This window comes from Tachyglossus aculeatus, chromosome 7 (genome assembly GCF_015852505.1).
Source record: "Tachyglossus aculeatus isolate mTacAcu1 chromosome 7, mTacAcu1.pri, whole genome shotgun sequence".
NCBI lineage: Eukaryota > Metazoa > Chordata > Mammalia > Monotremata > Tachyglossidae > Tachyglossus > Tachyglossus aculeatus.
The window spans coordinates 10,958,314-10,977,250 of record NC_052072.1 but is presented as its reverse complement, the minus strand read 5'-3'; the positions used below and the strand labels follow the sequence as shown (position 1 = coordinate 10,977,250).

At 44.5% G+C, this 18,937-nt stretch overlaps 1 protein-coding gene across 5 annotated transcripts in view; it reads right to left on the bottom strand.

Moving 5' to 3' along the window:
* Window positions 1–18,937, bottom strand: part of NRP2 (neuropilin 2) — a 144,416-nt gene that overhangs the window by 120,449 nt on the left and 5,030 nt on the right. For all 5 annotated transcript variants that reach the window (XM_038748683.1, XM_038748684.1, XM_038748685.1 and 2 more), the window contains exon 2: window positions 2,805–2,982. In XM_038748683.1, coding sequence (XP_038604611.1) covers window positions 2,805–2,982 — 178 coding nt within the window. The remainder of the gene's footprint in view (window positions 1–2,804; window positions 2,983–18,937) is intronic.

The following is an 18,937-nucleotide window of genomic DNA, read 5'->3' as shown; positions in this document are numbered from 1 at the left end:
GGATGCACTCATTGACTCCAACCACTCCCTGCCCCTTCCCTCCTTTATCATCCCCCACTTAGTGCACCCCCTCACCTGGGCTGGGGTTTTCTCCCCATCTGCAGATTTTTCATTTTCCATCCTCACGCCCTACCTTTCAAAACAACCAATAAGCACAAACACACAGGAAGTGCTCAAGAACCAAGTCGACAGTGATGCTAATCCACACTCTCATTTTCTTAAATGCGGGATCTGGATCTGATTCTGTCTTGTTTCCTAATGAATTGTAGTATTTATTATGGCATTTATTAAGTGCTTACTATGTGCTAGCCACTATAGTAAGCGTTGGGGTGGATACGAGCAAATTGGATTGGACACAGTCCCTGTCCTACATGGGGCTCACTGTCTCAATCCCCATTTTCCAGATGGGGTGCCTGAGGCCCGGAGAAGTGAAGTGACTTGCCCAAGGTCACACAGACGACACTTGGTGGAGCCGGCTTGACAGGGCTCTCCCACTTTGGTTATGAGATGGTGTGCAGAAGGGAAGATGTGGGTGAAAAGCATTCTCCACATCCCAACTGGGTGCTCTCCTGCTCTCTTGTACTCTCCCGTGCACTTAGTACAGTGCTCTGCACTCAGGAGTGCTCAGTGAATACAACTGAATAACTGATTGTTTGATTCTTCTAGAATAGGCTGTTGGTGGCTTCAGGGACCCAGTAGCAACTCTCGATATCCAGAGTGCTTCCTGAGGCTGATAACTATTCCTCAGTAGATCCTAACTGCCCCTCCTCATACCCATCCCACCTCATCATCCTGCCTTCAAAAATCCAAGTTCTATGGGGGGGCAGATCGGGCTGTGAGGAAAAGGCAGGATGACTTAGTGGAATGAAGAGTGCGCGACTGGAAGAAAGTAATCTCCGGTCTTAAACCCAGCTCAACTACTGGTCTGCTATGTGCCCCTGGACAAGTCACTTAACCTTTTGGAAAGAGCATGGGCTTGAAGGTCAGAGGTTGTGGGTTCTAATCTGAGCTCCATCACTTAATGATAATAATAATAGTATTTGTTAAGCACTTACTATGTGCAAAGCACTGTTCTTAGTGCTGGGGAGGTTACAAGGTGACCAGGTTGTCCCACGGGGGGGCTCACAGTTTTAATCCCCATTTTCCAGATGAGGTAACTGAGGCCCAGAGAAGTTAAGTGACTTGCCCAAAGTCACACAGCTGACAGTTGGCAGAGCCGGGATTTGAACCCATGACCTCTGACTCCAAAGCCTCGGTTCTTTCCATTGAGCCACGCTGCTTCTCTAGTCACACACTTGTCAGCTGTGTGACTTTGGGCAAGTCACTTAACTTCTCTGTGCCTCAGTTACCTCACCTGTAAAATGGGGATTAAGACTGTGAGCCCCATTTGGGACAACCTGATTACCTTGTATCTCACCCAGCGCTTAGAACAGTGCTTGGCACATAGCGCTTAACAAATACCATCATTATTATTTTTTATCTGCAAAATGGGGATAAGATACTTCTCCCTACCTCTTCGATTATATGGCATTTAATAAATACTGAGACGGATCAATCAATCAATGGTATTTACTGAGTGCTTACTGTGCGCAGAGCACTCTACTAAGCATTTGGGAAGTTTAAAATACAATAGAGCTGATAGATACATTCTCGACCCACAAACTTACAGACTAGAGGGTTGATACATGTTAACTGAATCAGAAGCACTCTCTGTTCCACAAGCTATAATTCTATTTATTCTGATGGTATTGACACCTATCTACTTGTTTTGTTTGGTTGTCTGTCTCCCCCTTCTAGACTGTGAGCCCGTTGTTGGGTAGGGACCGTCTCTATATGTTGCTGATTTGTACTTCCCAAGCGTTTAGTACAGTGCTCTGCACACAGTAAGTGCTCAATAAATACGATTGAATGAATTGAATGAAGGTAGGGAACTAACACCCCAACACGGTGCTTGGCATTTAGTAATCTCTTAGCAAACACCAGTTCATTGTGGGATTGAATACATGGAATACACCAGCCAACTCTGTTGTATTCATACCCTCCCAAGTGCTTAGGACAGTGCTCTGTACACAATAGTCAGTAAATACGACTGATTGATAACCAAGATGTGTGAATGAACTATTTACCCCCCATCCAGTCCTGGGGACTCTTTGATTTTAAAGTGTCTGTCTCTCCCCCATGAACTTTAAAGCTCCCTGAAGGCAGGGATCATGTCTACTAATTCTCTCGTACTCTCCCAATTGCTAAGTACAGTACAATGCACACAGTAGGTGCTCGATGAATGCCATTAATAATAATAATAATAATAATAATTGTGGTATTTGTTAAGTACTCGCTATGTGCTAGGCACTGAACTAAGCGCTGGGGTGGATACAAGCAAATAGGGTTGGACCTAGTCCCCGTCCCACATGGGGTTCACAGTCTAAATCCCCATTTTACAGATGAGCTAACTGAGGCCCAGAGAAGTGAGGCTACTTGCCCAAGGCCACAGAGCAGACAAGTGGTGGAGCCGGGATTAGAACTCAGGTCCTGCTGATGCCCGGGCCCATGCTCTAACCATAAGGCAATGCTGCTTCTCTATATCATTGATCGATTGGGAATACAACTTGGAGTCCCTGGGCCCCCGAAAGGCAGCGCCCACCAAGGCTTCCGTTTGCCACGAGGGAGAATGATCTAATGAGGTTCACTCTGGGGCCTGGAGCGACCCTTTGGGATCATGTTTCTAGAGCTATCGATCCTTGAATTCTGAGATGAAAGCAGGGGATGGCACTCGATTTTCTAAAAGGGAACAGGAGGGTGCTTACTTGCAGTCGTGTTTTTCGATTTCAAAGTGAGGGTTGAAGTTGAGGACAATCTTCTGGTTGGGTTCCGGGGCGTAGATGACCCACTCGCAGTTCTGGTGGGAGGGGTAGTCCTGAGGGTAGCCAGGGGAGGTGATATAACCAGCATCTTTGGAATTCAACCGTCCTCCACAGGGCGGAGCTGAAAAAGAAATGAAACAGCCCGTCAAATATGTAACAGCTTTCCCCCCCACACTGCTTGCTACCAGAGACTGATTAAAAGTATTTTACAGACCTTTTATGGCAGTGCAGAAGACTAATCTACTTAGTCATTCAACAGGGAAGTTACAACTCTCTCTCTCCAAACACACACTCACTCATGAAAGTATGCCAGAAGAGGACCTTAAATACTGTACTCCCAAATAAACAGTCACACATTAGGGATGAGAAACTGACAAACCTCAGCTGCCTCAACACCTTTTGGAGGTATTTCCCTTTAAGTCTTTTTTTCTTCCCCTCCCTCCATCCTCTCCAATCCCCCATTTAATACCTCTGGAATCCTTGATCCCCTAAAGGACTTTCCAGAACAACTCAAAGCCACTGGGGTGGAGGGCCTGAGTAATGGACAATAGTGGTTTCTGTGGTGCTGCTGCACGAACAGCCTGGTAACAATTACATGTGGTGCAAAGGGAGCACTTTCAGCTTTGGTTGTAATGAACCCTGGAGGGTGATTTCAACTTCAAAACAAACAAACAAAAACATTTAATCTCACAAACACCGCAAATCTGATTTATTATTTCATTATCCACCAAGTAGGGCAATCCGCCTCGGAGAGTCGATTCACTGCATATCCAGAATTTCCACAACTTGCTTTCTTCTTAATTTATTCCTGTGTTTTTCCACTCTTCCATCTCCCAAGTCCTTCCTGAAGGGTCACTTCCACCACCACCAGAGTGTGCTACAGCTTCATTCCAGCTTTTCCTAATCACTGGCAATGAGGCTGCAGTTCAACTAATCTACTCTTCCCAGCTGCACCCGTTGGAAAACCACAGCTTCAAGTCTGCAAGGGGTGAGGCCAGAAGATCTTCAAAGGCAGAGTGGACGGTGCTTGTCACCTTTTCGAAGTTGGGATGGTGACATTTTATAGAGTTTAACAACCGGCCCCAAAATTTTGAAGCAGTAGGGGATTCCCTTGAAATGTGGGGTTTTCATTTACTATCCAGAGTAAAACGGGAGGGAGACAGGAAAGCATGGGAGTGACTAAAATATAACGAACTGTCTTCGAGACTTTGCTTCTCTTTGCATCAATCACCCTCTAATATTGCCATCTGCATGAGCCAGCATGGTCCTGTGAATTAGGTATTACGTCTCAGCACCCAATCAACGGGACAAAATATCTCTCTTGGTTTCTCTCTCACAGAGAGGGCCAAGCATTTCTTTAACTCTGCAGGTGCAGTTTATTATTCTGCTACCATTACTACCTCCACACTTCTGCTTTAGACAATCAGTCTGGCATGTTTCCAGTAATAATAATAATGTTGGTATTTGTTAAGTACTTACTATGTGCCAAGCACTGTTTTAAGCACTAGGGTAGATACAAGGTCATAAAAGAAGTACAGTACATATGCTACATAAAAGAAGGTGTCTGTTGAAACATTTGAAACACCAGTCAAGACAAATAGTCTTCTAGCTCTTTCACTCTGACAAATTCAAATTGTGCCAGTGTTACACTGGAGCATGACTATGCACTTGGATAGACTTGAGTGGATCCCCCTATAGGAGTGAAAGATGAAAGTTGGCCATTTCTTTTAACTAGCAAGAATCCAGCAACAAAGCTCCCTCACCCCGCCAAAAAGCACAACAGCACCACTTATAATAATGGTGTTTATAAGTGCTTACTATGTGCCAAATACTGTACTAACCAGTGGGGCAGATACAAGGTGTGTATCTGTGCCTCGTTCGCACCTGTCCCACCATCGACCCCCGGCCCACGTCCTACCTCTGGCCTGGAATGCCCTCCCTCCACACATCCGCCAAACTAGCTCTCTTCCTCCCTTCAAAGTCCTACTGAGAGCTCACCTCCTCCAGGAGGCCTTCCCAGACTAAGCCCCCATCCTCTGCTCCTCCTCCGTCTGCCCTACCCCCTTCCCCTCCCCACAGCTTTAGTGTATATTTGTACATATTTGTTATTATATTTATTTTATTAATGATGTGTATATATCTATAATTCTATTCATTTGGATGGTATTGACACCTGTCTACTTGTTCTGTTTTGCTGTCTCCCCATTCTAGACTGTGAGCCCATTGTTGGATAGGGACTGTCTCTATATGTTGCCGAATTGTACTTTCCACGCTCTTAAAACAGTGCTCTGAACACAGTAAGCACTCAATAAATACGATTGAATGAATGAGTGAATGAAGATGATCAGGTCAGACACAGTCCCTGCCTCATGTGAGGCTCACAGTAGAAAGGAGAACAGGTAATGACTCACCATTTTGCAGATGAGGGAAATGAATCATAGAAAAGTTAAATGACTTCCCCAAATTCACACAGCAGACAGGGGGAAGAGCTGAGGTTTTTCTTAATTGTTCTTGTGACGGGTTTACTGTGGTCCAGGCGCCATACTAAGCACTGGCGTAGATCCAAGCTAATCAGGTCAGACACAGTCCCTGTCCCTCGTGGGGCTCACAGTTTTAATCCCCATATTACAGATGAGGGAAATGAGGCACAGAGAGGTTAAGTAATTTAAGGTCACACAGCAGACAAGAGGCGCAGCTGGATTAGAACCCAGGTCCTTCTGACTCCCAGGCCCAACTCTATCCATCACCTCGCCCCCTCCTACCTCACCTCCCTTCTCTCCTTCTCCAACCCAGCCCACACCCTCCGCTCCTCTGCCGCTAATCTCCTCACCGTGCCTCGTTCTCGCCTGTCCCGCCGTCGACCCCCAGCCCACGTCATCTCCCTGGCCTGGAATGCCCTCCCTCCCCACATCCTCCAAGCTAGATCTCTTCCTCCCTTCAAGGCCCTACTGAGAGCTCACCTCCTCCAGGAGGCCTTCCCAGACTGAGCCCCCTCCTTCCTTTCCCCCTCCTTCCTCTCCCCCTCCATCCCCCCGCCTTACCTCCTTCCCTTCCCCACAGCACCTGTATATATGTATATATGTTTGTACATATTTATTACTCTATTTATTTTACTTGTACATATCTATTCTATTTATTTCATATTGTTAATATGTTTGGTTTTGTTCTCTTTCTCCCCCTTCTAGACTGTCAGCCCACTGTTGGGTAGGGACCGTCTCTATATGTTGCCAACTTGTACTTCCCAAGCACTTAGTACAGTGCTCTGCACACAGTAAGCGCTCAATAAATACGATTGATTGATTGATTGATTGGTACTAGTTCATGCTGCTTCTCTGATTAGAACCCAGGTCCCCTAACTCCCAGACCCACACTCCTTCCAATAGGCCAAGCGAGACAGAGACAATGTAAATCATTTTGGCTGTTCTTCTACGGCCAATTCCTTGAAGTATTCCAGATGCCATGAACCAGATTTTCAAGCAGGACACCCGGTATTATTCAGCACCAGGACAGACTATATCCCACTGCTCCCGGCCAAAGAGGAAAGAGCCCTTTCTTTTGGGAAAGACTGAGTTATGGGAACATAGTCCACTGACTACTCAGTAAGTAGCTGAGGAAGTAATTTTTGTGAGTGGGGATTCTTTCGCCAGGAGCTCTAGTTCTGCTCTCAGCTCACTCAACACCAAACTCCCTGCAAAAATGAATCTTTCAACCAGGTACTTGGTCTGGCCCGCTGCTCAGATCAGGAGATCCTTCCACAACGTGCTCTCTCTTCATCTAGAAAAAGACTCTTCCTCCCCCAAGCTGTGCCCCTTCCTCCTCTCTCCCTTCCCTATCCCCACCCCACAGGAGTTAGCAATAATGACAGGAAGTTTCCTCACAGAAGGGATTTCTTTCTCATCCACACTGGAGAGGAATCATTTCCTCAACTTTGAATTTGGCCACCAGAAAACATGCTATTTTTATCTTGAACTCTGCATTTTTTTTTCCAAAAGCACATTACTTAATAAAAACAGAACACTTCAGATATTTCCTGCCTTCTTTTTTTTTTTGAATGATATAAAGGTCCAAACTCCATTAACTCAGAAATCGTAAATATCTGCAAACATGTGAAAATCTACATTCTTGTACATATACCACTCACTATCTGAAGCACTCATGCACACACAAACAAGTGTAGCTACTGGGCATGTCTTGATTACACATACATATTAGTAATGCACAAGTCAATTATGTAAACCCTTTCGTACTCCCTTGGGAAATATCACACATCATTTGCACACATATACATCCTTCCGAGGTAAATACTGTAGTTTCAGTCTCTATTTTTCTTTGAGCATTGAGCTCCTAAAATACAGAAGTAAGAGAAAACATGCTTGATCCTCCTAGGTCTCATCTTCAGACACCCTTTTCTTCCAAGTTTCCCAGTGTTTACTTCTAAAATATGTAAGCACTCCTGGTAGAATCTTTATATTTCTTCTCAAAATCTCCACCAACTGGGTTAACTTCCACCATTTCTATAATGGCCCCTATAAATACTTGATCCAAAGGCTCGAAAACATGTCCTTTTCCCGTTAACCACAGTCAGCGTGGAGACAGCAAAGATGAATCTCTTTCAGGGAGATTTGGACCTATTTCTCAACCAGAGGTAGGTCAGGCCAGAGCTAGCTATAACATGACTTCTGAACAAGGTCGGTAATTGGGGAGTCAAATATCCCCGAGGCCATGTTCAAGCGCTACTGAGTTTGAAAACAGAGTATAGGTCTCAATGAAGCAACCTATTCTTTGTCCTGCCATAGCAATGCATTCCTTGGCCTCTGAAAAATTGACTGTGATCAAGAAAACCCCTTCGAGCAGGTCCTGAGCCACCTCTTGCCCCCAGCGACCCCTAGGAAATCAGCGTGTGCTCTTCGTCCACTTCTAACAGGTATCCATCATTTCCAAACCAGTCTAGCCCCACTGGTATTGATTGGCCTCAACTCCAGTTGTCTGCTAGAAGAGTCACAAATGAAGTCGGCCAAAGAGACTCAACTGCTTCTCACCCTGAAAGGTCAGTGTGAGACGGGGGAAGCTGGCCCCGGTGGAAAGGCCATTCAGAAGCCTGGTCAATAAGCATGCCATCTTCCAACACGTCTGTGAATGCCTGTCCCCTGAGGCCAATACGTTTCCCAAGCAAAATTGATCTGGGTTGACCAGAGAGCTCATGATTCTCATCACTCTGGAGTGTTTAAGTGGGTCTGGCCTGAAGGCAAGGGAATGGACTCCATGACCCACAAGTTCCTTTCCAGGTGCATGGAGCAAAATGCAATTTATTTGGAAGCAACCTCAGGAAGACATTGTATCCCTTGTTCGACGACTTGAGTCCTGGGAAGTACTGAGTTTTAAAACTGGTTTATGGTGGGAAGCAGGGGCAGAGGAAGAATGAGAGGGGAATAGCTCAGTGTGGCCTAGTATCATGGGCCTGGAAATCAGAGGACCTGGGTTCTACTCCCAGCTCCACCACTTGTCTGCTGTGTGACTTTGGACAAATCACTTAACTTCTCTGTGCCTCGGTTATCTCACCTGTAAAATGGGGATTAAAACTGTGAGCCCCCCGTGGGACAACCTGTTCACCTTGTAACTTCCCCAGCGCTTAGAACAGTGCTTTGCATGTAGTAAGCGCTTAATAAATACCATTATTATTATTATTATAGTAAGTGCTTAACAAATACCATTTTAAAAAAATGTAGAGGGAAGAATTGGTTAAAGGGGGAATGAGATGGAGAAAAACAATAGAAACGACCAAAAACAATAACCCAGTCACCACGGTGGAACTCTCACTTGAGGAAAACCCTATCAACCCTTTCCTGAAAATTAATATGGTATTTCCCTCAGCATCAAAACAAATCACTACAGTGAAAATTTACGGTGATTATAAGCTCAAGAACAGCAACTAGAAATGACAGACAATAGACCCAGTCCTTCAGCTGGGGGTTCCAAACAATAAATTACTAACCAGTGTTTGCTCTGGCCCTTAGTGAAAGGGGCACTAGTCGTCTGAAAGGATAGGTGAGTCCGTGGTTTAGCGGAAAGAGCCTGGGCTTGGGAGTCACAGGTCATGGGTTCTAATCCTGGCTCTGCCACTTGTCATCTGTGTGACATTGAGCAAGTCACTTAACTTCAGTTCCCTCATCTGTAAAATGGGGATTAAGACTGTGAGCCCCAGATGGGACAACCTGATTACCTTGCATCTACCCCAGCATTTAGAACATAGTAAGTGCTTAACAAATACTATTATTATTATTATTATTATTATTATTATTATTATTATTATTATTATTATTAGTCCAGTTCACACTAACCCCAGAAAAGGATGGAAGAGGGTGTACTCCCTCCTGCTTAGACTGTGATCCCCATGTTGCCTAGGGATTGTGTCTGAGCTGATTTACTTGTATTGACCTCAGGGCTTAGAACAGCACTTGGCACATAGTAAGTGCTTAACCAATACCAGAAAAAAAAATTAGATGGTGGGAAATCCCAGGCCCTGGACTTTCCCTGAGTTATTTGGTTGCAGTTACTGTTCATAGTTTTAGGGCAAGTCCAGCTCTGAACATTTGTGAAACATGAAAACCACCCAGGTCTGGAATTGGAACTTGCCGCTGTCTAGCATAGGATGGTTGTCTTCTGAACCTAAAGAAAAGAAGCTTTTGTCTTCTGTGTTGGAAGTATTGCTGGTTTGTTATAATTCAGAGCAAATGCAAAAGAAGCAGTGGGAGCCAGTGTGGTTTAGTGGAAAGAACAAGAGACTAAGAGTGAGGAGACCTGGATTTGAGTTCCTGCTCTACCACTGGTAAACTATGAGATCTTAACCTCCCTGGGCCTCAGTTTACTCAGTTATAAAATGGGAATAAGATATCTGCTCTCCCTCCATCTGAGACTGGGAATCATGTGGGACAGGAACTGCATCTGATCTAATTATCTTGTATCTATCTCAGAGCTTGGCACATAATAAGCAGCTTAAAACATGGCATAATTGTGATTAAGAAGCCAGGTTCCTGGTAACAAGGGCAAAGAAGAAAAAAAAGAGTAGGGATGATGAGAGAGAGAACTGACAAAGTCAATCTGATTCTGTGGAAATAACAGCCTGATGGGGAAGTGGCCAGTTCAATACCAAGTAATCAATCAATCAAATGTATTTATTGGGTGCTGACTGTGTACAGAACACTGTAGTATGCACTTAGGAGAGTACATTAAAGTAGGTAAGCAGGATCCCTGCCCTTGAGGAACTTAAAATCTTGTAGGAGAGCTTATGACATTATTCTTTACTTACTTTGTGGGGGGTGATAAACCCAATATACATTTTTTCCTCTACTTACAAAATGACTTTCTCCCCGTCTATGGGAGGAGTAATTAATTAAGGGGTAAATAAACATAAGAAGTTTTCTTTACATATAAAAATAAGAAGCAGGACAAGTTGGCTCTCTTTTGTCCTAAGGAAAAGTAGCCTGGTAGAGGAAAGTAATTGGGTCAATAAAACTAATAAAGTTAAAACAGATAGATCAGCCCTCAATTATCTGAGGAATCACACTCGTTTGACTTGTGCTCGTGTGATACAATTTCCAGGACTCCTTTGACAAATACATCTGCCCTGCATTAACGGAGCTCAGACAATTTTAAAAATCTCATTAGGTTTACTGACGTGAGTTTCTTTCCTCAATTTTGTATGTGGTTACAGGTTAGCAGAAATTACACATATGTATTTCTTTGAGTGTGATATGTGTACCTCGCAAACAGGGGCACACCAAAAGAACTCTTCTTCAGATTGCAGTCCATCTCATGCAAAGCCTTCCACTAGGGTTTAACCAAATTTCACACCAGGACCCTAGAAAAGCTAATTTTAAGAGGTATTTTATCTGAAACAGGATTTTGTTTTATTCAAAGTGACTTCAGCCTGTCACAAGACAAGTCTCATAAAATCTGTGCTTTGGTTTAAGCCAGAAAGAAATGAGTCAATCCATCAGCTCAGGAATGCAGCCGTTTGACCACTTCCTAAGGCAATTGGGAAGGGGTGCAATATATTCACTTTATAGTACCGAATGGCAGTGAATAATGAACTCCTGGAAACTCAGCAAATGGAAAGCCTTGTGAACTTTTGCAAGGATAAAGTTCAAAATCTAAATAAGGGGATTTTAGGGCAGGGAAAGGGGTTTGAAGGGAAGACCAGTGCATGTGCACAAGTGTGGGGAGATAGGAGGGGAGAGAGTAGAAAACTAATGGAGGAAATTCTCCATTCTAAGACCTCCAAGCTGAATTCACCCAGAAAAGCACTGGAAATGGAGCCTGAACAGGGGCTATTAAAAGCCTATTTTCCCTTGGTCACAACTCTAAAAAAAATCTTCATTTAATTTTTAAAATGTAACTTTGATGAGATTTCCCATCCTGACCTCACATAATGCCACCTGCGGTAACTTTGTTATTTGTCATCTTATATCATAAACAAATACAATTCCAATAGGGCAGATGATATAATACCATTAGTTTATATTTATGTCCATTCTTTCCCATCCCTTACTGCAAATGTAATTCCAGTGCCATTGATGATGGGTCTGGAATTACAATTTGTGGCCACTTCAATAAATATTTGTATGGGGGAAAGTATTGCTAAGTTTGAGACAACCTAAATAACAATACTTTCCCATTCAGTTAAGGCCCATAATCTGAAATAACAGAAAGCTAAGTATATTTTAACTAAGGATCTCAAAGCACTTCGAAAATACTGATGAAACCTGGGGATGCTATTCAAGTAAAGTGATTGAGCCTATATTTAAATTGGTGTTCATATATCTTACATTCACATAGGTAGTCATCCTTGGTATTCAGAGCTGGTTCACTTAATGGTGAACATGCATTTGGATAGAGGTGACACAGTGTGTATTTCCATTGGTGTAATAATAAAAATAATAATAATAATAACACTCATTAAGTGCTTTATCATGTGCTAAGTGATGCGGTAGATACAAAGTACCCTATCCGCATTCTACCCCTATTTCTAAAAAATCCTGCTGTTAAATAATTTTAACAAAATTACCCATCAATCAATCAATTTGATTTATTGAACACTTACCGTGTGCAGAGCACTCTACCAAGCACTTGGGAGAGTACAATGCGACTGTAGACACAATCTCTGTCCACAAGGATTTTATAATCTAGAAGGGCAGACAGATATTAAAACACATTACAGGGAGGGTAAATGGCAGCGTATAAGGATATGTACCTAAAGTGCTGTGGAACTGGAGGTAGAGTGATTATCCAAGTGCTTAAGGTATAATAGACCCAGGTGCTTAGGTGATGCAGAAAGGAAGGTGAACAAGGTGGAGGAGTGAGACGTTAAGATTAAGGATTAATTAAGAATTAAGAAGGTAGTCTACTGGACCAATGACAAGTAGAAGAAGGTATTTGATGAGACCGCTTCTATTCACATGTGTGTGTGTGTGTGTGTGTGTTTGTGCGTGTGAAGAAATAGAGAGAGAACTGTCCTTTGTATTTGAAAATGACTATTGATGATGAACTTTAAGCATGCTAGTAGTATGATTGAAAGAGTCAATGTTTGATTGACAATCCCTTCACCCCTGTTCAAATGATTGAAAAAAAAAAAAGATTGTCCTTTGCCGTGCTTTTTCATTTGCCATTTGCAGTGCCCGGTGTTGTTTTTGATTCTGTCTTTTAGTGTGACAGTCTTCCCAAAACTCTTTCTGCGAAAGAGCCATTTCATTCCTGATTGCCACATACCAAGCTGGTCTGTCTGCTGCTGCTATCTCCCAGCAAGTAGGCTTCATGGTATCTTGGAGGTTGTGCTTCGCTGTACCTTTAAGGTGCTTCTTCAATAGATGGAAAGGTTAAATGACTTGTCCAAGGTCAGACATAAAGTCAATGGCAGAGGTGGGAATGGGTTCTTTGCTCTAACCAGTATACCTCACTCTCCCCAAAGGACTGAAGAGGAGCTAACCTAAAAACTCTCTCCCCAAGAAAGACTGACTCTTAAAGGAAAAACAATGACAAAATCCAGCAGACATTTACATTTTGGATTTTATTAATAAAATGAAAGGACTAAATCAATCTTTGATTTGCAAAAGATAAAAAATAAAAAGCTTTAAGTTCCTTTTAGTGCTATCTAAAATGTCATATAGGTGCAAATATTATTTCAACCACATCAGGAAAAGGATATGTTTGCAATTGATTTCTTCTTGCTTTGTCCCCACTCCCACCTCCCTCTAATTTTCTCCCTCCCTGCCTGATGCCTTTCAGGAACATCTGTTTTGTTTTCTCCTCTACCCAAACAATTGTTGTTACAATTTCATCCAGAAAATTTCAGTTCCTTTTATTCTCTCCAGAGGGCAAGTGACTAGAAGTATCCAGACTCTCAAATGAGCAGAATTATTAGCTAGTAAAAGATCTTTTGAAGCAATGAGCAGGTTATAGGGCCTTAAACTAAGCATTTGGCATTTTGCTGTCCAGTAACCCTACCAACTTCATGCCACACTGGAGACATTTCCTATTGTCATTTTCCCCATTTTTTTTCTGGATTAGATCATGACTCTTTTATGAAGACCCAGGGGGAGATGGGATTATTATGAGCCTTGCTGGGTAAAAGCTATTTTGTCTTTATGATTTTTTTTTAGTTCAGCTGCTAGGAGGCCTTTGTACCAGAGCAGAAGTTATTACATATTCTGGAAAATGCCTTAAATATAGTGTTCCCCGCTGAGCATACTTTCCGTGATGAAGGAGAAAAAGAAAAAGAGAAAAGGGAAATAAATGAAGACAGGAGAGAGAAAGAACAGAAGGAAGAGGGAAAAAAGGAAGAGTGGAGATGGGCCAGGAAGCAAAAGAGAAAAGACAACAAGCAGACGGTATAGCTAGAAAAGTGTCAAATTAGAGCTGGGGGCTAATGAAACTCCCTGAGGAACAACCGGACTAGGAAGAGGTTGTTTGAAAATGACAGGGTATAGAAAAGTGTTTCCTAGGGAGAGAGCCGAGTTACTATCTGGTTTGACCTCTCACCAAACCTGATGAAAAAGTAGAAGTGTTAGAGTATGGCACCTGAGGTTACCGAAATTTCTGCACCTGAGGTGCTGCTGGGGGAAAAAAAAAACCTTTTACAAAACAAAAAAACTAAAAGGTATGAACAGACACCAAAATAGCCTCTGAGCAGAGGCTAGAGACACCCCATCATGTTCCTGGTAATTAGTCCCCTGGATCTCTTATTAGGCATCAAGACTGTTTGGATTAAGGCTGAGAAAAGATAATGGCTCTGCCTTTTTAAAAATTCCCTCCTACTGATCCTCATGCCTGGAATCTGTTTCTGAGGACATTGAGAGATATGCCCAGAATCTTGGGTTTGGATAACAGGGAAGCATTTATTCCTTTTCCCTACCCTGGGAACACACTTTCACTGCGGAGTAAATCTGCCCTGCTTTCCTGTGTACCAAAAATCCAGAAGGGAATAAGATGTCTGTCAGCAGCCGCCTGTCGCAATAGATAGAGGTTTTAGTAACTGCCATTTTCCTTTCTTGTGGCAGCAACCCACTCCGCTCTCCATCTAATAAACGTCGATTTAGTTATTGTTACATGGGAAAAGATCACCGTTTTCAAAAACGTGGGATTTATTGTTATAGCCTAGCTGATCAGTCAAAGGTCATATAATTTGGCAACCATCCCAGCGGTTAAAAATTAATTTTTCCTTATTAATACTACCAAGGTCTCCTAGGATAGGATCCCAGCCTTATCTGAACCTGACAGCTTCCTAAGCCCTGAGAAGGATGCTTTTTCCTTCGGGCCTTCTGGGATACAAGGCCAACGTTTCCCAGAACTCAACCACCCTGAATCCTATTAGGAAACCAACGCAGCCAGAACTGAGCACTTCCCAGTGGGGGTTGACAAAACCCTGAAAATACCGAACCGTCTCCAGAGCACTCTTTTCTCCACCACTGGGCTGGGAGAAGGGGAGTCCAAACAGAATGAGTTTAGTCTCTAAATCTAAACTTGGCCCTGCGCTAGGGGGCCTAAATGAGAAGCAGTGCGGCTTTGGGCAAGTCACTTAACTTCTCTGTGCCTCAGTTCCCTCATTTGTAAAATGGGAATTGTGACTGTGAGCCCCACATAGGACAACCTTGATTACCTTGTATCCCCCCCAGCGCTTAGAACAGTGCTTGGCATGTAGTAAGCGCTTAACAAATATCAACATTATTATTATTACTATTAGTGGATAGAGCACAGACCTGAGAGTCAGAAGGATCTGGGTTCTAATCCCACCTCTGCCACTTGCCTGCTATGTGACATTGGGTAAGTCATTTCACTTCCCCGTGTCTCAGTTTCCTCATCTGTAAACTAGGGATAAGACTGCACTAGATTAGCTTGAGGACAGTGCCTAGTACACAGTGAGTGCCTAACACAGGGAATGCCTAGCAAATACCATTAAAAAAAATGGTGACTCTATGGAAAAAAACAACTGTCTGCCAGTGAAGATGCCACAGTATTTTTCTAGGGGAGACAAGTGCTGTTTTATTTGTAAAAGGATTAGAGTCTCTTCCCTCTCTGCTCCAGTGGAAAATTTTAGTGGTGACACTTAAAATTGCCTGGGTCTTGCCTTAACTATCCCTTATTGGCAGAAAGTGAACATCAAACATGATTTTAGAGAAATGTGGAGTGGGTTTTTCTTTCACCCAGCCTTTTAGATGGGGGAAAAAATGGTCTTTTTCTAGATTACAGAAATTATTTTTTAAAGGCTGGCTCTTGGGGGGAAGTGTTTTAAGTATTTATTAGGGAACATTGTTCAGCATTCTGTCAAGTTTGTTGGAATGACTGCACATGCTGGGTCACTAGAAGCCACTCCTTATTTGCTTGATTGCTTTTGTGAGCAGAAGGGCGAGCTGAAAAATACTGAGGTCCAGTCATCCTGATGAGCATCCTGGGGTCTCCCCTTCCCCTAACCTGTGAACTTGCCTCCACCCCCCTCCCAATCCCCTACCAACCTCCAACCAATCACCCCCAACAACTGTTATCTTAATTAGTGTTTCACTGCACAGCACCTTCCCTGCCTTTTACAATGTGATAGCATTAACCTGTCCTCCCCTGCTGCAGGGTACTCAGTTGTGTGGATTTATCATGCCATAGTGGCTTTAAAAGCTATCTCCCAAAGAGTAAGCCTCAGTTTAACTCTCCGGACAGCACAGATTCAGAGCCCAGCAGAGGCAAACTCCATCTCTCTTTTTTCCAAGGTGGCTTCATGGAGTGCCAGGTGGCTTCATAGCTAAAGGACCATTGGATAAGATCTTAAAAAGAAAACAAAAGCCCCCCCAAAAAGTCCCTCCATGCTGCCTGGGCATTAATAATTCTTTGTAGCTTATTCTGTAACAAGTGAGGGCCTGTCCCCTACACCTCCCTCCTCCTTGCAAAGTTCTTCAGTGCCTCCTGTTGCCAAGCTGGCTGGCTGCCGCTCTCCTGCCCATAGGCCCGGGCACGGGCCGGTGTTGGAGGAGTGCCCACGGATGTGGGTGGGAGCTCGGGGAACAGAGCCCCCCTGCCCATTTACAATACGGATCCAGAAGGTTTACTCCCACTGCTCTCGGGAGTTGTGGCAGGGCCGAGGGTGCTGGAGAAACTCGGATGCACCCGGAGGAATCTCAGGAAACTTTCCCCACATCTCAATTTCCTTTCTGTGTTTGCAGATTCCTCGAGCTGTTGGTGCTGGCACCAGAGCCCGTTCTCTCATCTTAGCACGTCCGCCGGCCCAGCCCGAAGGCAAGACGTGAGCCATCCCCACGGTGGAGCCGGGGCCGGGGGCTGCCCTGGCCTGGGAGATCACAAAACTCCGGACTTGAGATTCTTGCAGGGTCTCCGAGGCCTGGCCCCCTGATGACTGCCTTGGAGAGAAGCTGCTCCTGGGCGGGACCCCTGGCCCTGGGGCCACGGTGAGCCAGGAACTGACCAGAGCACTTTGGGTGGTGTAGTGGATACAGCACGGGCCTCACGGTCATGGCTCTGTGACCTTAGCAAAGTCACTTCACTTCTCTGGGCCTCAGTGACCTCATCTATAAAATGGGGATTGAGACTGTGAGCCCCAGGTGGGACAGGGACTATGTCCAGCCTGATTTCCTTATATCCACCCCAGTGCATAGTACAGTGCCTGGCACATAGTAAGTGCTTAACAAATGCCATTATCATCATCATCACCTGGGGCTGGCTGGCACGGACCTGCCCCCAATGCCGTAGGTGATCTCCGTCGACAACCTGAAGCCAAGTCCTCTAGGCCACTTGGTAGTCTCAGGAGAAGGGGCAAGAACTGAAAGAAAATGGTTGGGAAGGGATGGGGCAAGGGAAGGAAGGGAGGGCAGAGGGAAGGAAGAGGGAAGAGGATAATAATTGCGGTACTTGTTAAGAGCATACTGGGGGCCACGCACTGAGAGGATGGGGGGAAGGAGGGAAAGGGGTGGTGAGAATCAGACAGAGGGGAAGGGAGAATGGAGGGGGCATGAAGAAGGCGAGGAGGCAAACAGTCAATCAGCCAATGACATGTATTAAGTACTTAGTCTGTGCAGAGCTCTGTACTAAGCAGAAGGGAAAGAACCATAGAACAAGTAATAATAATAATAATGGCATTTATTAAGCACTTACTATGTGCAATGCACTCTTCTAAGTAGCCACAATCCCTGCCCCCAAGGAGTTCAGTCTCAATCAGTAGTATTCACTGAGCCCTGACTGTTTGCAGAGCACTGTATTAAGCACTTGCGCTGCACTTTCTGCCCTCAAGTTTTCAATCTATCTGAGGAGACATTCTATAATAAACCACAGATGAGAGAAAGTAATAGAATACGAGGCACATACTAAAGTGCTATGAAGGTGTAAGAGGGCAGCGTGATCTGGCGGAAAGAGCTCAGGCCCGGGGATCAGATGAAGTGAGTTCTTTCTAATCCTGGCTCGGCCACTTGTCTGCTGTGTGACCCCAGGCGCATCACTTAACTGCTCTGTGCATTGGTTTCCTCATCTGTACAATGGGGATTGAACACTTGTTCACCCTCTTACTTAGACTGGGAGACCTATGTGGAGCAGAAACTGTGTCTGACATGATTATCTTATGTCTACCCCAGTGCTTGGCACATAGTAAATGCTTAATAAAAGCCACAAAGATCATTTTAACGACAGTGATTAAAAAGACACAATAATAATAATTAATAACTGTGGTATTCATTAGGTGTTTCTTACAGGTCAAGCACCGTACTAATTGCTGCTGTAGAAATGAGATTTGAGTCCCAAATGGGGACTCATGGTCCAAGCAGGAGGGAGAACAGGTTGTACGGAATTGTACTTTCCAAGTGCTTACTACAGGGCTCTGCACAGTCAGCGCTCAATAATTACGATTGCATGAATGAACAGGTATTGAATCCCCGTTTTGCAGACGAGGGAACTGAGGCCCTGAAAAGGTAAGTGACACCCGTGGACACACAGCAGACAAATGGCAGAGCTGGCATAAGCAGGTGGACGAGAGCCACTTGAGTTTCCCGGATTCTTTGGGAGACCCGGGAAGGGCTAGCCAGGGCTTGCCCAGAAATGAACCCATCAGGAGGAAGTACCTTTAACTCCTCGGTAGCCCCTCGGAGAGATGGACTGGGACCCCCCCGGAACAATCTCATGCCCAAGCGTTGGCGGAGACCTCGGGACGGTCAGGCCAAGGGCGGTGGTGGTGGGCAACCCCTTAATAACAATAAAGATGACATTTTTTAAGTGCTTACTCTGTGACAAGCACTGGCGTCGCTTCTATTAGCACACACTGGCATTAAAAAGAAATCAATCCGTTCAAATGAAGCATTAGCCCGGAATTTATCGCTCATGCGAAAAAGCAGGAGGGGAAAGAGCGGGAGTCGTTGGAGGGGAGTCAGAGTGGGCAAGGCTCATTTGTAATTGAGATGACACCTCTTGGAGAAGAGGGCAAAATGGAGACGCGGCGGGCTTCACCCCGGGGAGGCTCCTGCCTTCGCCCCCACCAAGGGTGGCTGGTAATAATAAGTGCTTACTCTGTGCCAAGCACTGTGCTGAGGACTGGGGTG